Source organism: Lissotriton vulgaris, chromosome 10, assembly GCF_964263255.1.
Source record: "Lissotriton vulgaris chromosome 10, aLisVul1.2, whole genome shotgun sequence".
Taxonomy (NCBI): domain Eukaryota; kingdom Metazoa; phylum Chordata; class Amphibia; order Caudata; family Salamandridae; genus Lissotriton; species Lissotriton vulgaris.
The window spans coordinates 423,526,130-423,544,506 of NC_141698.1; the positions used below are offsets into that span (position 1 = coordinate 423,526,130).

The window sequence follows — 18,377 nt, forward strand, 5'->3', positions numbered from 1 at the left end:
TCCTGTGCTCCTCTCAACTGGCGCTGCAGGTCGAGGAGGTGGAGATACTGCCAGCCGCGCTCTCGGATCACTCCCCAGTGGTAACGACACTTCGTATGGGTGCCATGCCAGCTCCGCAACGACACTGGAGGCTGCGAGACGGCCTCTTGCAGTTGCCCGACACCCTAACCCGCCTCACAGCTGCGATTGACCACTTTTTGGAACACAACGCCAATGATGATACCTCAAAGGCCACTCAGTGGGCAGCCCTCAAGGCGGTCCTCCGCGGGGAACTTATCTCCATAGCCACCGCCAACAACAGGGACAGGGCGCTGAAGCGTGCCGAGCTTACCCAACGGGTGGCGGAACTAGAACAGATGCACCAACGCACGGGGGCGGCGAGGGCATGGCGCCAATTATGCGCCGAACGGAAAATGTTGGCAGCTTTGGATCAAGATGTAGCGGAATACGCCGCTATGCGCCTTAAGCACGCCTATTACACCGGAGGCGACCGATGCGGGAAGCTTCTGGCAAGCAGACTACGGGCGCAAACTCAACGGCAGCAGGTGCGCTCTCTCCTGTCGGCTGATGGCAGCCAGATCACAGAAGACGCGGCGATTGCGGCAACCTTTGGCAACTTTTATGCGGCGCTATACGACGCAGACCACCTGGACCCACTTGCCGGCCCGGCCTACCTGCAGGGTGCGGAGCTCCCCTCCCTCAACCAGGCCCAAGCGGACTTTCTGGAACGGCCCATTGGCCTGGAGGAAGTCATCTCTGCCATTGCCCGCCTTAAGGTGGGGAAATCCCCGGGACCCGATGGCTATACTGCGGCCTTCTACAAGACCTTTTGCCAGCAGCTTGCCCCCCTCTTGCGCGACCTGTTTAACACCTTTGACACGCCTGGTGCCATCCACCCGGACCTGCTAGAGGCGTCCATCTCTGTCATTCCCAAACCGGGCCGCGACCCAGCGACGTGTGGCTTCTACAGGCCCATCTCGCTGCTGAATGTGGACTTGAAGCTCTACACTGGCATTCTAGCGGGCCGCATTGCACCATACATGCAGCAGTTGATAGACCCTGACCAGGCGGGCTTTATCCCCCAACGGCAGACCAGCGACAACACCAGGCGAGTGCTGCACCTCATTGAGGCCGGGTCGCGCACTAAACCGGGCTGCATGCTACTCACCATCGATGCGGAGAAAGCATTCGACAGAGTGCACTGGCCCTACCTCGACCAGGTTCTCCGCCACTTCGGATTTGGGGAGAAACTCCGCCACCGCATCTTCAATTGCTATCGCCGGCCCAACGCCACGGTCAGGATGAACGGTCATACCTCCCCGAGATTCGACTTGGCAGAGGCACGCGTCAGGGCTGCCCTCTGTCGCCGCTTCTATTCGCACTATATATGGAACCGATGGCTCAGAGGGTGCGGCAGCATGCGCTCATATCTGGTATCAAATTTGGTGCCGACACGCATAAGATCAGCCTGTACGCTGACGACGTCTTGCTGTCCCTTACCGACCCAATGCAATCCCTGCGTGCTCTCTTTGTGGAGCTCTACACCTTTGCCCTGGCCTCGGGTTTTAAAATCAACGAAGCCAAATCTGAAGCCCTGAACATCTCCCTAAGCCCAGACGTGGTGGCCGAGATTAAATCGGAATTCAAGATACAATGGTCGGACGCAACCGTCCCGTACCTAGGCGTTCGCCTGGCTCCTACTGTCAGGGGTACTGCGCGAGTCAATTACGAGGCCCTCACACTCAAACTTCGGGAGCAGCTCCGGCGCTGGAAGCCGCTTACACTGTCATGGCTAGGCAGAATTGCCGCAGTCAAAATGACACTGCTGCCGCAGATCCTGTATCTGTTTCAGACGCTCCCCTTGAACCCCCCGAAGGGTTGGCTTCAACAAACCCAATCGGAACTGTCACGGTTCATTTGGAACGGCCGGCGACCTAGGTTTAAGCACACTCTCGCCACTCTGCCCCCAGCGAACGGGGGGGTCGGCGTGCCCGACCTCACCCTGTACTTTCAGGCAGCACAGCTGCGCACCTTCGTGGAATGGTTCCAGCTGGAGTCCGGCAAACACTGGCTCTTCCAGGACCAGGCAGTGGCCGGCCGTACCCTCCAGGGCGTACCTTTCCTACCACGCCGACACCGTCCCCCTAACCTGTACGCCTCTGAAATCACTAGCACCGCCCTGCGAGTGTGGGACAGAGTGGCCGTGGCCAAGGGGCTGACCACCTTCCCCTCACCTATGACTCCCATATTTGAGAATCCGGACTTCTCGCCGGGCTTGGACCCCGGAGCATTCACGACGTGGCGGACGACGCCCTGTAGAGCGGCGGGACACATGTTCGACATCAAGGGGTTCCTCCCGTTCCAGCAGGTCAAGGCGGATTACGGCGTGGCCGAATCGGAACGCTTGCAATACCTGCAGGTGCGCCACTGGGTGCTCCACCCCTCGATCCAGCCCGGGGCCCAACGGCACCTCACGCCCTACGAACGGTGGCAGCTGACACGCACCTCGGACAAGAAATTGATTTCGGACCTTTATCAGCAGCTACTTCTCACTCAGGCACACACGTACAACGCGGGCCAAGTCCGGTGGGAAAGGGACCTGGGGAGGCAGCTCACTAGGAAAGAATGGGAGGGGGTGTACCATAGGGCCAGACACTCGGCGCACCACACCGGGCTTACCGAGACATTGACTAAGGTAGCCACATACTGGTACCACACCCCTGAGAGACTACATCAATGGGATGCCCGAATAAGTGACAGATGCTGGAGGGGGTGTGGGGAACTAGGGACATTGGAACACCTGCTATGGAGCTGTGAGGCGCTGCGCCCCTATTGGGACCCTATCCTGGACCTTATTGATGCACACCTGGACACACAACTGCCGCGCTTCCCAGCATACATTATTCTAGGCCTCCCAAACGCCCTCATGTACCCTCTGAAATCCTGGAGAGGACGCTTGATCGCGCTTGCGCTTGGGGCTGCGGTCCAAAACATTGTGGCCCACTGGAGAGCAATTCAGGCTCCGCAGCAATTGGGGTGGCTTCACCGGCTCTGGGCGATCCTGGGAATGGAGAAACTATCACTGGCGGCAGCTGGGAGGGGGGCGGACTTTGCGGAACTCTGGCGGCCATTCCTCGCCCTGCTTACCGGGGAGTTTCGGGAGGTGAGCTGCCCACGCTACCTGCGCCTGCTACGCCTGGCAGAAACACCTCTCCCAGACCCCAAGACACACGCCCGTAAGCGCACGGGCCCTGCGCGCGCAGCACCACCTGACTGTTAATAGTGGACCACAACCGATAGATTAATCCCGGAAATGGACAAGGAGAGGGGAGGGTTGGGGTGGGAAGGGTAGGGGGGTTGTTTACAGTTCTTTGTTTCTCAAGTTGCACTAGCACTGATCAGCTTGCACCGTTGTAGCACCTCTTATGACGCGGCCGGCCCAGTGGGGTTGTAGGCGGCTTGCTGTGTTAACAGATGATGTACCCGCTGGCCTCGTGTTGGGTGTCAGAGGGATCGCTGACCTAGGCCTCCCTGGAGTGGTGACGGCCCCTACAGATGTATCGGAGGTGCATTTCTTTGCCTATGCTCAATAAAATATTTAATACATAAATAATCTACTCAACCTTTTGTAATTCTCTTGACCCATTAACTGGTTTCAAATTATGTGAGCGTGGGGAAATAATTGAATTAATTGAGCCGCCATTTTCTTCATTATCACATATGAGAGCACATTCAAAAGTGCGAGTTCAGCATATCTGCTGTACAAAAAACTCTTTTGTTTGATTTAACAGACTATACTTTATTTCCATATATAATACAAATCTGGCCTCATATAGGATACACATGACCCCTGACTTTCCTTGTAGTTCATTAAAAGCATTTTCATCAGGACGAAGGCAGGAATTTTTCTCAAATCATGTTTAAAACTATCACTTTTAATAAATACATAACTAAAGCATGAAGTGGTAGCACAGTGTCATTTGTAATCAGCAGATTTTACATTTAAATGGCCACAAACTTTCCAATTGACATGCAGCATTACTGATAAAACTATATATATAGTGTACAAACAATGTTTGGAAATAGAGTTTCTACAAATATGTCTCGTATTGTATTGTAATTGCATTTATATAGCGCTTTCTACCCCTGACGAGGCGTCAAAGCGCTTTTTCAGCGAGTAGCAAGCTACTCCGGGACCCATAGAGGATTAGTGTTGAATTAGTATAGTGAAACATGCAAGTACATTTTAAGTGGTGGATAAGTTAGTCAGTTATTTGGATTTGGAATGATAGCAGAAGGATAGAGGAGGAAAAAAGATTTGTATTAATATAGCGCTTGTTACCCTGATGGGGTGTTGAGGCACGCTATTCAGGAAGCCCATAAAGGATTAGTGGTGAATTAATATGTTGAAATTTGAATCCATTTCAGTGGTGGATATTAGTCAGTTATTTGGAGTAAGAAGAATAGCAGAGGGATGAAAGGGGAAGTAAGGTTTGCATTCATGTAGCACTTGTTACCCCTGATGGATGTTGGAGAGCTTTTCTGGTTTGTTTTGCTCCTATTTAACTCTTTGTTTGCATCACACTTCTTAATTACAAAAAATATGCTTCTGTTATTCCTGATGAATTTTGAAATATTTGTAATATTAATTTACAGACTATTTGTATATATGTTATGTGTTCGAGAATAATAACTGACCTCTTCAGACCGGTCACTTGACAAAATCACTAACTCTAGTAAGAGAGCAAAAAATAAACCTCATTTTCCAAGCAGCAATTAGTTAAAAGACAAGCTGACATTTGACCTTTTTCATTCACTAGACCACAAATGTGTCAAGATAAAAACACGATTTAATGGCCTCTTTATTGCTCATTCACTTTCTGAATAAACAGAAAACCTGTTCCTTTCCAGCCTAAGTTTACTTGCCAGATGGGACCAGTATGTACTAAAAATAGCTCAACCTGATAAAATTTTACTCATTTGTGAATGGGCAGGTAGATTTTTCGAGGCCTGATATGCTACCCAGTTGCAGTCACCACTGGGTAGGTATAGTTAGGATGGTGTTTTCATAGGAATTTTTTGTGTGTGTGTTGCAAATAACTTGGGTGCCGTTTGATAAATCTCCATGTAACTTTCAGAAAAAGTACTAATTTTTGACTAGCTTGTGCATGGAAAGTTTCAGAGAGATCAGCCAAGCAGGTGCTAAGAGAAATCACATTTGCCCATAGAAACTTTAGACGCAGCTGTAGCCCAAACCGCTGAACGGATTACATCAAATTTGGCAGAACGCTAGTTATTAGTCCAGAAAAAGTGGTTTTGTAATATTGTATAAATCCGTTCAGGTGATATGTTCAGTAACAATGTAATGTTTTAAACTAAAAAGAAAACCGAGAAATTCACCAGTTACAGTTATCTCAAGTAACTATAACTTGTGACCTAAGGTAACTATAACTCCTGCCCTCGCCATGCACTGCTAATTAGCTTACATATTACATCACTTGTGACCTCTTCTATGACATCACTGATAATATCACTGCATCATTTACCAAGAAATCATTGATGACAAAAATGTGCATAGCAGGGGTGCAGGTGTCTTGACCCAACAAGGTATTTTAAAGTGTAGCCTCTTGGTGACTTGAGTAAGCCAGAAAATATTTACTGTCACATTTGTCCTTAGTGCCTATATCTTAGCTGAAGGGTTGTTAAAAAAAAAAATGTATAAATTGACTGACAGAGTATGCTTTTCATGACTTTTCATGATTCGCCACTTGTGACACCACCCTTTTCCATTGCCACACCTTGGCACCCAATGTATGGGTTCCGTTAGTAAATGTTTCAATTTCCAGTACTGCATATAGACATGCAAAAATAGATGTGTTGAGTAGCATACCATACCATAATAAGACCTTGAATACCTTATTGCACATTCCATCTTTCAAGGACTCCATCAAAATAGGAATACCTTGCACCATCCTTCCTTGTAAGAAGAATGCCATCTCTAACGAGACTGTAGAACAGTAAAGGTTTTGGATCCAACGTCTGCCCAGCCTGGATCTCAACAACAGGGAAAACAGAACAGGTTGACTGGACAGGAAAAAATTAAACAAAACAAATTTCCGCCACGTAGTCAATATGTACCACGTGAACACCGGGCAAGAATCCCAAACCAAATTTATTTTCTTTTTTTAACTCAAGTTATTAACGATTCAAGTACACGTGGACAAACAAAACGACTGTTACGACAGTGGATACATGATAACAATATCTACAAATATACAACACTTTTCCAGATGAATCAAGCAACATCATTGAGCAAGACACACAAAACACAATACAAAATTCAGTGAACAATATAAATTGTGATAATATACAGTGCAAAAAACTTTAGGATTTACAATAAATATATGACCAGTCCATCGGACTAAGGGACCATGGGACAGGCGGTGGAGATGGAATGAGAAGCCTGCCTGTCAACCAAGCCTGTGGTTAAATGTTTTGAATGGGTTGCTCAACTAGGATCCAAAATAATCGGTAAAGTTCTATCCTAGGGGCACCCTTGATGTTTGCCACAGGGTGGGAGTGTCGACGCGTTTCGAACCAGCGTTATTACAGGTTCTCTTCAGGACAGGGACTGGGGGTCGTGATTCTGTAAAAAATATACAGAGTGGGTGTCAATTGTATCTATCATAGTACTGTTACAAAATAAGCTGACTCCAGGGAACAAGGGAAAAAGTGATTACCTGCACAATGGCAAGGAATAGCAGAGGTGTCGGTAAATCTCAACCGGACAAATTGTTCTGAAACAACAAGTGAGAGAAAGAGGGGGGGCTTAGCGCGGTTGCACACCAGGGGGCATGGGAGAATGCGAATGAAGGCATGGTGTAAGATATTTTAGGAGTCCTACCTGTACTTCACCCAGGAATTATGCTGAGGGTGTGGTGCCTGCGCAGCAGCGCACAGTCGAGGTGGGAGACCGCTCACATGTTCAAGCGTCTATGTTTTTATAACTGGGAATCATAAAGGAAACAACGTGCCCAGAGTAAGTGTCCGATATGCCGAGTCTGCGAGCTCACTGATAACAGTTATAGACCCAAATGGACAAAAGCCTACCTGAAGTAACGTCCACACCAGCAAGCGGTTAGTTGCTTGTGCTGGAACCTGTTACAGAAAAAGCGTGAGCTTAGATTAAAGACAGGCTGGAGCGTGGCACGCTAGGAATTGTAAAGGAAAGCGCGTCCCATGTACGAGGAAACACTTACTTCTCGGAGGAATCAATCCGGCGTTTCAGGAGGCAGCGCAATCAAGCAGTGAAGCGCAGCGCTCAAACACCAAACTAAAAAACCGGCGCAGTCAGAAGGTCAAAGGGTGTGACTAAGGGGGCGCCCCAGGAGGATGCTGGTAATTGTAGTTAAAATGACTCCACTGAGACGCGTCTCCGTGAGGGTGGGTTTGAACGTTTTTTTACATTTTAACATCTTACCACGTAGTGTTGTAATGCGGCTAAAATTGAACAAGTCATACAAACAGTTGGACGTGTGATTAGAGGGTAGATTTAAACGTTTTTCGACATTTAACATCTTGCAACAGAAGCGTTGTAATTCGGCAACATATTTCTAAATAAAACAAGTCCTGCAAACAATTGACCGTGTGATTACACAGGGTAGATTTAAACATTTTTCGACATTTGACATCTTGCAACAGAAGCGTTGTAATTCGGCAACATATTTCTAAATAAAACAAGTCCTGCAAACAATGGAACGTGTGACTACAGACACCAAATGCAGTTGTAATTCGGCAGCAGTTTTATAAAAAATTAAACCAGCCCTGCAAACAGTAAAACGTGTGCCTGAACCAAATTCATATATAATTCGCACACATGGTATGGGGTCAACCTCTTAAATAGGCGAGGGGTCCTTGCTCTCATAGCAAATGAGTAATCTACACATAGACCTCAATGGTCTCAAGGGTACGTGTGATGCTGACAGTTCGTGAAGACACATCAATCCTGTGCAAGTAAAGGAAGATCACTATTGCAAACATTCTATCATCCACACCCTGGTTGCCTCAACGCGCTGAACACAGAAGATTGTGCAAACACACAAAGTGACAGATTGGGGAATTGCAGAAAGGTAGTTCAAAGTAGACAACCAGCCAAGCTCAGCCAAAAAAATTCAGTTCATAAGCTGGTAGATTCAGTCATTTCATTCAAGCCCGAGTTGGAAGTGTCAAACTTGAGTATGAGGTACGCCTCTTTTTGTGATAGGCGGACGTCTGGGTCACCGTTGCCACCCTTGATGACCGCTAGGACGGTCCATCTCATGTCCTGACTGGAATGTTTTTGTTGAACGAAATGAGAGACCATGGGGGCCGTCATGATTTTGTTGTTAATTCTTGACCGATGTTGTATGATTCTCTGACGCACCTCCTGTGTGGTTTTGCCAATGTATAGCAGGTTGCACGGACATAATATGGCGTACACAGTGTATTTGGTCTTGCAATTTGTGTGTTCGTTGTGCCGCCAAAATTTGTTTCCATCCGTGAAGAGTGAGCCTTCCATTGTGAGATCACATACGGAACATGTCCCGCACTTACGATGCCCAATGACTGGGCTTGCTCCGAAGATGGTACTTTGGGAGACCTTTTTTGGAGGCGGTCTGGTAGATGTAATCATTTGGCCAATGCTCCTATTCTTCTTGAGTGCAAAGAGGGGGACACCTATGTCGGGGAGAATTTCCTGCACCAAATGCCAACTTTTTCTGATGATTTTTTGGAGTTGGTTGGTGTGGGGTCCAAAGGTGGAAACACACACCATCCTCTCAGTCGTGGGCCTCGTTCTTTTTTCCAGGAGGTGTTCCCTAGGTGTCCATCTAGCCCTCTTCATGGAGTGCTTCAAGAGTTTCTGGGGATACCCACGCTCTTGTAGCCTTGAGGTGAGACCCAGGCCATGCATCTCAAACTGGTCGATGGTAGTGCAGTTTTGTCTCACTCTGAGGTACTGGCCATAAGGGAGGTTATCCCTTAGGCTCCGCGGGTGGTAGCTCTTGTAATGAAGACTCTGTGTTTGAGCCCATCTCCAAATTTGTTGATGTTTCTTGAAGCCCCTTGTGACGCAGGTACCATCCTTTCTGCGGGATACCATGGATTTCATAAACAAAGTTGAAGGCCTTCCATTTGATCCCTCCAGTCAACTCCTAGTTTCCATGGATGTGTCTTCTTTATACACACAGATACCACAACAAGATGGCTTAGATGTAATGGAACTGTATCTGGACAGCCGACCACGCCCTCACCGAGTGCCTACCGAATTCATAATTTCCTTGGCGACTGTTACTCTGAAAAAGAACTTTTTTACCTTCGAAGAGGAAATGTTTCTCCAAATCAAGGGCTCAGCCATGGGCTGCCCTTTTGCCCCCGAAATGGCTATCTTGTACATGGGCCAATTCGAAGAAAAATTTGTTCTGAACAACAACCCCTACAGAGACTGCATTGGACAATGGTTCCGATATATAGATGACGTGTGGTGTGTGTGGAACGGAACATCTTTACAACTGGAAGAATTCCACGTGTGGCTGAACAATAGGAGTCCTGATATCAAGTTCAGTCTGAGCTACCATGAAAGATCTCTTCCATTTCTGGATGTCGAAATTTCAGTCAGAGACAATGTGTTGTTGTGCTTGTTGTACCAAAAAAAGACGGACAAAAACAATGCTCTTCATTACAAGAGCTACCACCCGCGGAGCCTAAGGGATAACCTCCCTTATGGCCAGTACCTCCGAGTGAGACGAAACTGCACTACCATCGACCAGTTTGAGATGCATGGCCTGGGTCTCACCTCAAGGCTACAAGAGCGTGGGTATCCCCAGAAACTCTTGAATCACTCCATGAAGAGGGCTAGATGGACACCTAGGGATCACCTCCTGGAAAAAAGAACGAGGCCCACGACTGAGAGGATGGTGTGTGTTTCCACCTTTGGACCCCACACCAACCAACTCCAAAAAATCATCAGAAAAAGTTGGCATTTGGTGCAGGAAATTCTACCCGACATAGGTGTCCCCCTCTTTGCACTCAAGAAGAATAGGAGCATTGGCCAAATGATTACATCTACCAGACCGCCTCCAAAAAAGGTCTCCCAAAGTACCATCTTCGGAGCAAGCCCAGTCATTGGGCACCGTAAGTGCGGGACATGTTCCGTATGTGATCTCACAATGGAAGGCTCACTCTTCACGGATGGAAACAAATTCTGGCGGCACAACGAACACACAAATTGCAAGACCAAATACACTGTGTACGCCATATTATGTCCGTGCAACCTGCTATACATTGGCAAAACCACACAGGAGGTGCGCCAGAGAATCATACAACATCGGTCAAGAATTAACAACAAAATCATGACGGCCCCCATGGTCTCTCATTTCGTTCAACAAAAACATTCCAGTCAGGACATGAGATGGACCGTCCTAGCGGTCATCAAGGGTGGCAACGGTGACCCAGACGTCCGCCTATCACAAAAAGAGGCGTACCTCATACTCAAGTTTGACACTTCCAACTCGGGCTTGAATGAAATGACTGAATCTACCAGCTTATGAACTGAATTTTTTTGGCTGAGCTTGGCTGGTTGTCTACTTTGAACTACCTTTCTGCAATTCCCCAATCTGTCACTTTGTGTGTTTGCACAATCTTCTGTGTTCAGCGCGTTGAGGCAACCAGGGTGTGGATGATAGAATGTTTGCAATAGTGATCTTCCTTTACTTGCACAGGATTGATGTGTCTTCACGAACTGTCAGCATCACACGTACCCTTGAGACCATTGAGGTCTATGTGTAGATTACTCATTTGCTATGAGAGCAAGGACCCCTCGCCTATTTAAGAGGTTGACCCCATACCATGTGTGCGAATTATATATGAATTTGGTTCAGGCACACGTTTTACTGTTTGCAGGGCTGGTTTCATTTTTTATAAAACTGCTGCCGAATTACAACTGCATTTGGTGTCTGTAGTCACACGTTCCATTGTTTGCAGGACTTGTTTTATTTAGAAATATGTTGCCGAATTACAACGCTTCTGTTGCAAGATGTCAAATGTCGAAAAATGTTTAAATCTACCCTGTGTAATCACACGGTCCATTGTTTGCAGGACTTGTTTTATTTAGAAATATGTTGCCGAATTACAACGCTTCTGTTGCAAGATGTTAAATGTCGAAAAACGTTTAAATCTACCCTCTGTAATCACACGTCCAACTGTTTGTATGACTTGTTCAATTTTAGCCGCATTACAACACTACGTGGTAAGATGTTAAAATGTAAAAAAACGTTCAAACCCACCCTCACGGAGACGCGTCTCAGTGGAGTCATTTTAACTACAATTACCAGCATCCTCCTGGGGCGCCCCCTTAGTCACACCCTTTGACCTTCTGACTGCGCCGTTTTTTTAGTTTGGTGTTTGAGCGCGGCGCTTCACTGCTTGATTGCGCTGCCTCCTGAAACGCCGGATTGATTCCTCCGAGAAGTAAGTGTTTCCTCGTACATGGGACGCGCTTTCCTTTACAATTCCTAGCGTGCCACGCTCCAGCCTGTCTTTAATCTAAGCTCACGCTTTTTCTGTAACAGGTTCCAGCACAAGCAACTAACCGCTTGCTGGTGTGGACGTTACTTCAGGTAGGCTTTTGTCCATTTGGGTCTATAACTGTTATCAGTGTGCTCGCAGACTCGGCATATCGGACACTTACTCTGGGCACGTTGTTTCCTTTATGATTCCCAGTTATAAAACATAGACGCTTGAACATGTGAGCGGTCTCCCACCTCGACTGTGCGCTGCTGCGCAGGCACCACACCCTCAGCATAATTCCTGGGTGAAGTACAGGTAGGACTCCTAAAATATCTTACACCATGCCTTCATTCGCATTCTCCCATGCCCCCTGGTGTGCAACCGCGCTAAGCCCCCCCTCTTTCTCTCACTTGTTGTTTCAGAACAATTTGTCCGGTTGAGATTTACCGACACCTCTGCTATTCCTTGCCATTGTGCAGGTAATCACTTTTTCCCTTGTTCCCTGGAGTCAGCTTATTTTGTAACAGTACTATGATAGATACAATTGACACCCACTCTGTATATTTTTTACAGAATCACGACCCCCAGTCCCTGTCCTGAAGAGAACCTGTAATAACGCTGGTTCGAAACGCGTCGACACTCCCACCCTGTGGCAAACATCAAGGGTGCCCCTAGGATAGAACTTTACCGATTATTTTGGATCCTAGTTGAGCAACCCATTCAAAACATTTAACCACAGACTTGGTTGACAGGCAGGCTTCTCATTCCATCTCCACCGCCTGTCCCATGGTCCCTTAGTCCGATGGACTGGTCATATATTTATTGTAAATCCTAAAGTTTTTTGCACTGTATATTATCACAATTTATATTGTTCACTGAATTTTGTATTGTGTTTTGTGTGTCTTGCTCAATGATGTTGCTTGATTCATCTGTATAAGTGTTGTATATTTGTAAAATTTGTATATTTGTAGATATTGTTATCATGTATCCACTGTCGTAACAGTCGTTTTGTTTGTCCACGTGTACTTGAATCGTTAATAACTTGAGTTAAAAAAAGAAAATAAATTTGGTTTGGGATTCTTGCCCGGTGTTCACGTGGTACATATTGACTACGTGGCGGAAATTTGTTTTGTTTAATTTTTTCCTATCTCTAACGAGAGGCATCTAAAAGGCCAAATACTAGAGTTTCTTTGAAGTTGGTTCACATAATTCAAGCCATGCCAGGGCATGTAAACGTCCTGAAAGTGAATGCCATCCAATATCTATTCTACTCCACTCTCCCAATTCAGATCCCTCCCAGTCTAGGCTTTTTGACCTTTACAACTAAATGATTGGGTTTATATGGGCTGAAGGAAGGGCTAGGCCTAACAAAACGATTCTTCTAGAACCAAAGGAGAGAGGAGATGTAGCGTGCCCTGATATAATTAAATATTATCAGACTCCTTATGTGCAGGTCATTGCAGATTGGGGGAGATGGACATAAAATGGCTCTTGGTGCATAAATGGGTAGGAAGATTACTATGGCATTTGGAATGATAGCCAGACGAATGCCTAGCTGGCAACCCCAGTAAAAACTATTTTTGAGATCAAAAATGGAGTATTCATGAAGGGTGGCCTGACCTCTTTCCCTTTACCCAACACACATATCTACCAGAATCATGTCTTCGCCCAGCATGTAAGGGAGAAGCCTTCAAAAGATGGAAGAAAGGATAATACACAATGCTTTCAGATCTCTATCTGTGAACCCAAAGAAAATCTTTTGAGGAATGTGAATCAGACTTCTGGGTAACAGATTTAATGGGATGCATTATCTCCAGTTACGTCTCTGAAGTCTCTTGCCGCTGAATAGAAAAGCAGGCACTAGCCCTCTACGGAGTTCAAGACATATGTCAAAAAATATGATTGCTCCTCAGGCCTTACCTCAAACATAAAGAAAAACCTCCAGATAAATAAACCTACGGTCAAAACATCCTCCCAAAACAAATGGAGTGTATGGATATATGAGCTGCAATTCCTCTACCCACAAGTATCTCCTACAGTGAATCAACCTATAAAATCATACTTTAGTGGTATATAACCCCACAAAATATATATTGGGTCTTCCTAGCCGCCATAGACTGCTGTTGAAGGTGCCACACAAAGTTGGGATCGCTCCTGCAAATTTAGTGTGAGAGTGCATTTGTCCAGATATTTGGAGTTGTTGGGACTTATCGAAGGGGTCATAGGATTCCATGTTCTGAGGGACACTGGGCTAACCTTGGTGGGAGTGAAGGTCCTAGACTAGATGACTTGAATAAAATTACACTTCTCTTAAACATATAAGGAGCAGTAAGGATAGCCATTAGCCTCCATTAGGGCAGAACAGATTAAATGCCAGGGATAGCCCGTTGGTTCCATAAACTATGGCAGATGGAATGAAAATAGGAGAAAAAATCACACACAGTCTGCTTGGCCCTGACTCCAAGTGATCGAATATATGGAATCCCCTGATAATTTATTTCACTAAATAAAAGAATATATATGATTTGCGATTGTTGGATTAAGGGCTTTACAACTGTGTATCTAATAGTGTTCCGGTGGATGTGGTTAGTTAGGGCGACACGTTTAAGAAGGAAGAGACAGGATAAGGAAGAGGCAAAAAAGATCGCCTTATACTATGGAAGCTCTGTTTTAAGCCAGCGATGTAGGATTTTAGATCTACATCAGACTGGGGAGTTTTTGGGAAGTTGTATTTAAGTCAACGGTCACGTTTTGTCTTCTGATATATTTGATGTAAAACTTTCATTGATTTACCACAAGAGCGTGTGTCCCAGTCCTATCTATGCAGACTTGGTGAGAACCATCACATGTCAACTGTGCGAGTCGTTGTTGCGTCCCCTTGCTTTGAAAGTCATCTGTCATTGGTACTGCTGTTTCTAATTTATTACCCAGCACCACTCGGCAAGGCTGCGCTGCTGTGAGTTGCACTTTCCTCACAGACCCAGCCTCTGAGTTTCTGGGTCGAGCGCGTTGCCATCATGACGCCGTGTGTCATCCCCGAGAGGGATTAAGCCACACTTCATTCTGATGGAAATGCTAATCGGCGCGGGGGGCCCATTATCGCCGAGGCAGGAGTCTCCATTCATCAGGGTCTGGACACAACGAGGGTTGTTATTTCTTCTCCTGGCGGGGAGGCGGCCGGGTGATTACTTCCCCACTTAGCCTTGTATTCTTTACTTGGCTTCCGGTCCTTCGGTGTCCGCCCCGGCTTCTGAGGAGATCTCCAAGCGGCCCATTTGCGTTCCACTAAAGCGCAGCAAGGACGGGGCCTCTTCCACTCTCTCGGCGATCACTGATGATGCATGTGGTCATTCACAGAGATTTAGTGCTTGAGCGCTGCGACCAGGCGAGGCGTCCTTTTAGGATTTAAGTGAGTAACGACCGACACCTTTCTGCATAATAGTATCGCCCCTTCATTTGCTGCACGGCGCCTCATACAAAGCCCGGTCTTTAAAACGCATTAGGAATACATCTGTATTCTGAAAAGTGTGGCACGTTTTACTAATGCAGTGTAAGAGCAGAGAGCAGTTATGCATTAAGTGTATAATAATTGCGATACTTTTCCTATAGGGCCAGCTTGACAGGAAAGTAACTGTATTTCTGTTCTTTCTACAGTACTAGATATGAAGTGCCTCTGTATTCCTTATTCCCTTCTCCATTCACGGTTTATATATATATATATATATATATACACACTGAGGAAGGACTGTTGTCTGAAACGCATCTGTCATCTTTTGCCGTATGCAGTAAATACAATCTGCTGCCATACCCGGAGTGCTTCAAGTCTTCTTTCCGAGCTGTGAGGGAGACCAACGAGCTTCAATATATATAATATAATTTTTTTTTAATTTCAATATATTTATTGTTTTTACTTATAGCACAGAAAATTACTGATGTAATTGGTGTTATTATTCCTTAATTTGTAGATGTTTACTTTCGTTATGATTTAATTATAATGACAGATAATACTTTGTTGCTGAAGACTGACTCCATGTTTTTGAACACAAAATGCTTACGTTAATGTATTCATTTAAAAAAAAACCTTTGTTTGACGGGAGGGGGTGTGGGGGAGATATGCGCCTAAACCGCACCCAGCTGACTTGAGACAAGGCAACATGAATTTCAATGAGCCCCCCCCCCCCCCCCCCCCATATTTTTGTTCTCAAATTTCGGCGGGTAAACTGAGCACACCGTCTCCGGAGTGGATATTTAATATGCATCGCTGTAGGGGTTTGAGAGAAGCTTGTCAGAAATGGAGAGGGCCCTGCCCATCTGTCAGTGTTTTTTCTTTCAAAAATGTAAATCGAATTTATTGCTGGAACGACCTCCTCTTCCCACCCCCCTCGTTTTATGTGAGATAGGCCCCGAATGAAGAGTTTATTTAAATTAACACGTTTTCTTTGTATAATTTGTGATGCAATGGAGGCCGTGGATTGGTCCACAATCTGTTTTTGGGATACAGTATCCTAATTCCTATTTTTAGCAGCTACAATGTTAACGCAGTAATCTTAATTCTGAGATTTTAATATTTCTGTTGGTTTCTTTATGTACACTGAACATTTTTAACTTGTTTGAACAGCAGACCTTTGAAAAAGAGGCAGCTTGGGGTTTATCTACTTAGGCTGGAAATGCTGATCGGTGTTAAGTGTTGAAAATGTGTTCTGTTTCAGGATCCCCCAGAGGTTACAGACCGAAGAGCGTAGCAGCATGAGAGGAGAGAGAAGCACTTCAATTTTCCGCCTCCAAAGCTCTGTATAGCAGTCTCCTCCTCCCTGCTTCCTACCCACTATTTGGCTAATCCAGGGGAGCCTTTGGGAGCTGGATGTGGGCTAGACACTGGTCTGCCGTCACATGTGTAGCATGTGGAGCGTACAACCCCACTAATGAAAGGTAAAATGGGGACCCAGGGCAGCCCCGTGAAGAGCTATGACTACCTGCTCAAGTTCCTACTGGTTGGCGACAGCGATGTAGGGAAAGGAGAGATCTTGGAGAGCCTGCAGGATGGGTCATCTGAATCTCCTTACGCATACAGTAATGGTAAGTACTGAGAGCAATAGTTCTTTTATGGTACTTGTATTTTTTTATTTCTTATTAGCCAGTGTGCAAGTTTTGCGATTTTTGTAAGCATGGTTGGATTTAGCATTTAAAGCTGTGTAAATATTTGTGATTTCCTAGAATATTCAGCACACACCTTTACATAATTACTAGTACGGTGGTAAACCCAATATTTAAATCCTACGTACTGTATCTTATGTCTGTTGCATAAGTCAAATGTTTGTTGATCAACCCTTTTCTGTGAAACCTTTTAAGCTCAAGTTGATGTTTCATTATAACTTTGTGCCTGGTGCCAAAGCAATTCTTACCGTAAGAGGATGGTACAAAAATTATTTTGTGTTTCTTGACCACTCAATAGTGAACACAGCAGCGCACCCCATAAAATAATGTTTGATAATAAATTCATTACCAAGACCTAGGTCTGTTTTTTGGAAGCTTTTTTAATGAGAATATTAAAAGCCACTGTTCTTTTCGAGTTTTTCCTTCAGGTCATGTAGTTTCCACAGTAAGTGTAGTGCTATCTTTTAAATCAATGCCTTTTTCATTCACCGGTTCATTAATTACATTTTCTTGGTGTCTAGAACAAACGAGGCCCCAGTGCAGGTGTGCACACAGTGTGTGCCTACATAATTCAGCTAGTTGGAGGTTTGACATTTTTTATAAACTATGTGCTTGTCCAAGGTAAGGAATACATCAGAATCTACTTATCCTTGGAAACAAATCCACTTGTCAATTTTGGTGCAATATTTGCAGGTAACAAATTATGGCAGTAGTCTTATTATATCAGAACTCTGATAATAGATTCTCTGCGTATGCTAGGGCTAATTCTATCTGTTTTTTTTTATTCTAGCAAGGCTCTGTGTTTACTACTTTACCCGCATTTATATTCAGAGCCTAGAAGTAGGCAGTAAGTGGAAGTTCCAGGATTGGAATGCCATGCGAGTCTGTGCATAGTCTCAAAGTAACATGTTTATGGGAATTCACCAACTTTTCTCCGATATCTCCCCCATTTGACAAGGGTGGAAATTTACTCCAGACAAGGGCAGAAGTGAAAGTTTTTTTCCAGACCGGGGAAAAGTGGGTGTAAGGAAAGGGAATTTGCAATCGCTCAGATTTTTCGCATTAGTAAATATTTCTCTGCTCTCTATAGGAAAAGGAGATGCTTCTATTAAACCTGTTCCGTGCCCATGGTGCCTTGTAGAGAATGGAGACATATTTAATAAATCGTGGACTGAAATTACTCTAGTGAAGAATTTGGTGAATGAACAGCTAATGACCCAAATAAAAGGCCGTTTCAATATCGAGCAGCATTAAATCACTTCTGTCCGAAGCTCTGGCCAAGGCTGCATTTATCTCCCTTGGGCACTGACCGTTTCTGTTTCTGGGCATAAAGTTGCTTTGGTTTTTACAGACTAATGTTTTTATTAGATTTTAGCCAGTCTGAAGGCAAGGACCTTTGCCAGGATCTTTGCTTTAACATTTATTAATGAGATTGGGCAGTAAGACGGGCACTCATTTGGAGGCTTGCTTTGATTTGGGATCATAGAGTTTCATGGAGGTCAGGCAAAAGGGACCCTTTACTTAAAGCCTCCTCAAACACACCCCTTCATTTTAGGAGCCACCAAAATGGCAGATTTTTGAAAAACGTTCTGCCATAGCCTGCAGTATCTCCTCAGTTATAATGTGGATGTCTAGTTCAAGGCGTCATAAGCACAAGAGCATGTTCGTGGGATATTGTT

At 45.4% G+C, this 18,377-nt stretch overlaps 1 protein-coding gene across 1 annotated transcript in view; it reads left to right on the forward strand.

The window, feature by feature from the left end:
- RAB40C (RAB40C, member RAS oncogene family) overlaps window positions 1-18,377 on the forward strand; it is a 198,760-nt gene that overhangs the window by 22,997 nt on the left and 157,386 nt on the right. Inside the window, exon 2 of the mRNA XM_086941279.1 lies at window positions 16,254-16,620. Coding sequence (XP_086797405.1) covers window positions 16,467-16,620 — 154 coding nt within the window. The 5' untranslated portion in view covers window positions 16,254-16,466. The remainder of the gene's footprint in view (window positions 1-16,253; window positions 16,621-18,377) is intronic.